The sequence below is a fragment of the Gymnoscopelus microlampas genome, assembly GCF_963454915.1.
Source record: "Gymnoscopelus microlampas genome assembly, chromosome: 6".
NCBI lineage: Eukaryota > Metazoa > Chordata > Actinopteri > Myctophiformes > Myctophidae > Gymnoscopelus > Gymnoscopelus microlampas.
Window position 1 is genome coordinate 38,598,710 of NC_139943.1, and position 5,000 is coordinate 38,603,709.

Below are 5,000 nucleotides of genomic sequence, written 5' to 3' on the forward strand. Positions count from 1 at the left end.
CTCTCTCTCTCTCTCTCTCTCTCTCTCTCTCTCTCTCTCTCTCTCTCATATGTGTGGAGCTGCTGTCTTGTTCTCTGACCTCCATCCCTTCTGTCTCTGCTCCCGCCATCATTATTGGAATAGTCCCAGGGCTTGTCAGCATCAGACAGTCAGAACCAGACGTCCATCTCCTCTCTCCCTCTCTTTCTCTCTCTCCGTCTTGTTTCCCTTTTTTTTCCTGTGCCCACCCCTTTCTTTCTCTCTCTCAATTTGTCTTGTATCTCTGTTTCTTGTTCACCATTCCCCTGTACTTTGTCCAGCACTCAATTTCTATTCGTCTTTTGTCTCTCTCTCTCTCTCTCTCTCTCTCTCTCTCTCTCTCTCTCTCTCTCTCTCTCTCACACTAATCATCCCCAGTATTTCTCGTCTCCGTCCGCCATGTCTGTTTCAGCTCCACATGAGCCTTTTTTCTTTTTTTAAAGAAACACCAGGGCTGAAGAGTCTGGCACCTATTGTGTGCGGTTTCCTGCCGCGTGTGCACGCATTTGCGTGTATGCACATGCACATGAACGTGCATAATTATGCCTGATGTGCATGTGGGTGGGTGTGTACTTGACCCTTGAACACAAAAGGCTTAGGATGTGAACTGTGTGTGTATACGTGTTTGCTTGTGGGTGTGTGAGTGAATTTAAAGCTGGGGCAAGGAACCAGGCCCCCCACACAATGCAGGGGTTAGCCCCCACAGTAGCCACTTCCCCCTGGATCAGAGCTGCCTTTCTCCCCCTTACAAAGACCACTCTGTGGCTCTGCCTGCCTGGGGCTCCCATTCAGACATTCAGAGAGAGAAAGAGAGAGAGAGCAAGGGGGAGGGAGAGGGAGGGAGGGAGGGAGGGGTGCATAAAAATGTAGAAAAGGATGTTACAAAAAGAAGAGAGAGAGAGAAAGACAGAGCTCTACAGTCTGGCTTTGGTTCAATATTTGTCTTTGCTGGATTGCAGATTCTCCTGGAACAGTAGAGCATGACGCTAGCACAGAATGCTCCATCCAATAAGAGTGCGTGTGCGTGTGCGTGTGTGTACGTGCGTGTGTGTCTGTGTGTGTGTGTGTGTGTGAGTGCGTGCGTGTGTGTGTGGGGGGGGGGGGGGGGGGGGGGGCTACTGCACGTGTTCTGTGGAGGCCATTGGCTATCTTCAGGGTCGGGGGTCAGGGTTCGTGATGGCTGGAGTCCAAGAACCTCAGTCCCCCACCAACAACCCCCCCCCACCCCCGGACCGATGGATGGCCCATTATCTAATTTTCCCCAGAGTTCTCAATTTGAAACACTGTGAAATCCGCTGTGGTAATTTAACTCTGAGAGCATACATTTGTACGCTGTCAGAGTGACAAATGGATGAATGAGTACTGAGGATTTTACTGTGTAGAAGTGAGGGGGGGGGGGGGGGGGGGGGTAGAGAGGGAGGGCGAGGGTTTGTCGTTGGACCAGCTTTGTTTCAAACTGATTTCCATGACAGAGATATTCAAAGGTATTCAAAGGTATTCCAATGCGTAGAGATTTCTCTGCTGTTGGAACACACTCATAAACCAGACTAGCAGAATTGTTGCTGTCAGGCAGAAACCTTGTATCTCCATATTTTTTTTTCCGTAAATGAATACCCTACTTCGTCATACTACAGTGTCACACAAAGGTTGTGAGCTTGTATATCTGCAATAACCTTTTTTTTTTAGTCAGTCTGTGGCTTTTTATAAATATTTAACCAATACAAACTATTTACAGAAGCTTGTGACTAAATAATAACTACATTGGATCAATTGAAACAGAATCAGAATCATCTTTATTGTCACATGATCTCACATCACAGGTGTAAAACTGTGGGTGAAATTCTTTTCTTTTTGTGCAAGCTCCATCGTTTTGATGGATCACAGGTTATTCTTTTCCATTTCCTGAAAAGTAACAGTTTTGGACATATGATGTTTCCACCCGACAGCGACGAGATTGTTGTTTTGCCGTCAGGTCATTTGTTTGTGGTTTGGCCATGATGATGAGTCTGACCTCTACTGCTACCTTGTTGCTGTAGCAACCAGAGATGACACAGACAGTACTGACTGAGAATGAACCTTTCCCTCTGATGCAGAGGATCAAAGGCTTCCTGGCTTGACAGGATGCCATAATATCATCTCCTTGTTATAAAGGAGTACTTTGACCCAAAAAATTACTTTGTTTTGATGGCCTGAATACAAGGAGAATTTTCGTTTGTATAACATTCCTTTACAGTGAATGATGAATCACGAAAATAAGAATACTTGATTAATTAAATTAAAATGGGGACCAAGATTAAGAACAGCAAAACTATATTTAAAAAATCTGTTTATAAACAACGCTCACAGTGTAATCTCAAATGTCAAGTATCGACTTGCTTGTTGGAGGCTCTATGTCCTCTCGGTGGGGCCTCCTCACTGGCAGGTGAGCCAGTAGGATACAACAGCAGTGATAACAGACAGAAATGTGGGGAGGAATTGATTGCCTTAACGACTAGATTGAGGAGAAAAAGGTGTAAAAAATATTTTCAAATAAAAAAGTGGTAACTTTCTTCTTCTTTAGTGCTAATGTTGATGGTGTCAACATGCGAGTCGATACAAGACATTTGGAATTACACTGTGATCGTTGTTTTGGCTTTATAAACATATTTCTTTATATACGTAGTTTTGCTGTTGCTTAGTTCTTCTTTGCCTCCATTTTACTTCATAAATAATTTTAGGGATTTGGGGGGTTCTTCATTCACCATAAAAGGAATATTGCAAACAAAACTTCTTGTAATCAAGCCTTCACTGGGTGAGTAAATGGTAGAAAAAAAGGTGATTTTTTTTGGGTGAAGTACTTAAAGGTAGGGTAAGTGATTTTCTTTGGTTAAAATAAGTGTTAAATAGCTCGATATTCTGATAGTACTCATTGCTACAGAGTGTTTGTTCAGTAAAATGAGTCTCCTTGTCTCTCCAGCTCTTTATTAAACACAAATTTCATTTTCGTTTCAGTTTCAGTTTCATTTCCAATTTTATCCAATCAGGATAGAGAACTCAATCAGGATATAGATTAAACAAGTGAAATTTGAAGTGATGACACAAAGAAATGAGCAGAACAAATTGGAACTGGAACACTTTAAAAATGAAGCTTAAAAATGGGTACTTTCTCCTGATTGGCTGAGATTTTGACACCTACCGAAAAATGTATTTTCTGTTTATTAAAGAGCTGGAGAGACGGGGAGTCTCCTGAACAAACACTCTATAGCAATGATTACTATCAGAATATAGTGCTTTAACCTTTTAACAAAATACTTTTTGTTTTAACCAAGAAATATCACTTACCCTACCTTTAAATTAATAACACGTTATTTTGACCAATCTGTATGGTAGAGTATGTTAATTCAATAACTAGCCAATCTGCAGTGGTTGGAGGTGGTCTCTCTACTCTTCCATTGATAAATGTAGACCCTGATGTCAGGTAGGACACGTGGTTGACAAGTAGCCCTGCCGGAAGCTCATAAGCCCACAGATTGTAGCTTTAAATGTTGATCATGCCGTGCTTATTTTTATGTGCGTGTAGAAAAGTAGGAAATTTATATTTGTCATTTGAGGCTTTGTTTTTTGTTCATGGTGGTGATGGATGGTAATATGGCCGACCTTAGAGTGGTGGTGAGAGAGCGAGCGAGCGAGCGAGTAAGAGACAGAGTGAGACTGAGGGGGAACGAAGGAGAGAGCAGCAGGCCAGATATGAGGATCGTCTTTCCACTTTGATCTTGACCTATTATGACACGTCAGACCCACTTTTCCACTCTGCTTAGCCTCTGGGAGCAGCTAAGAGTTTGTCCCCAATCGCTCGTTCTCATTTTCCACTGCGCCTCCTCAATCGGTTCACTGAGGGAATGGCAGCTTGCCCTCTGCCTAAAACACACTTAATAACCACTTAAGCCCTATTTTATACTTCCTCGTATGCTGGTGTCACACAAAAATAGCAGATCTACAAGCTCACAGCACGTTGCGACCCTATTTTGACATGCCCAAAATAGGGACGCTCGGTTGAAAGTGGTTAAAATGACTTCTTGTGGCCGGCCTATGATATCAGTCATCTATGACTGACAGTCGTCCAGGACATATCTATGACCTATGATACCAAATGTGGGCGGGGTTTCAGCCAGACCAGAGCCCCATAAAATTAAAGTTAAATATTTCAAAAATGTGAATCAATCAAATGTAATTTATCGCAACACAAATACAAGCAAAAGTGAGGTGACATTCTCATCTATGCAGGCTTACACGATTGCAGTTTAAAAAGAGTTCAAAATAATCTGAATGTTAAAGAAGGGAGAATAAAAGAAGGAGCATAAGACATCTGGAAAACAGCAGCATGTTAAAAACAGTGTCACGTAGATTAAAAGAACTCCTAGATCAAAAATGTAAAAGATCTTCCAGTATAATGCAGTGAATGTGTAAAAATACGTACAAAGCTTGCCACTGATCGGTCCATCGTATTGTGAGATTATCACACACACACACACACACACACGCACACACACACACACACACACACACACACACACACACACACACGCACACACGCACACACGCACACACGCACACACACACACACAGACCCTCTCAAAGATGGCTAGCCTCTTGCAGAGCCACGCCATAAAAACCCAGTCATTCATTATCTCCTTTGTCTGCCTCTCGCCGCCAGGCTGAGCCAGCCGTACGGGGGATCAACAGGGAGCGTGTGGCTGCTGAGAGCAACCAGGCCCACCAGGACAAGGGCAATCCCCCCGTCCGCTCACCTCACACCCTGGCTCACCCCTTTGGCCTCACGCCCAGCACCGTCATGCAGGACCCTCGGATACAGAACCTCAGGTAAGACCCCACGTGCAGGCCAGCTTTTCCTGTGCTCTCAGGGCACTAATACATTACACATGCATATGTACACGTGCACACCTTCTGACTTTGTGTATTTTCACGAGAGTTAAAGGGAAATT

General features: G+C 43.6%; 1 protein-coding gene across 8 annotated transcripts in view; it reads left to right on the top strand.

Moving 5' to 3' along the window:
* The window catches only part of LOC311047758 (genetic suppressor element 1-like), a 69,943-nt gene that overhangs the window by 54,637 nt on the left and 10,306 nt on the right, over positions 1-5,000 (top strand). For all 8 annotated transcript variants that reach the window (XM_084060604.1, XM_084060608.1, XM_084060610.1 and 5 more), the window contains exon 4: positions 4,712-4,878. In XM_084060604.1, coding sequence (XP_083916730.1) covers positions 4,712-4,878 — 167 coding nt within the window. The remainder of the gene's footprint in view (positions 1-4,711; positions 4,879-5,000) is intronic.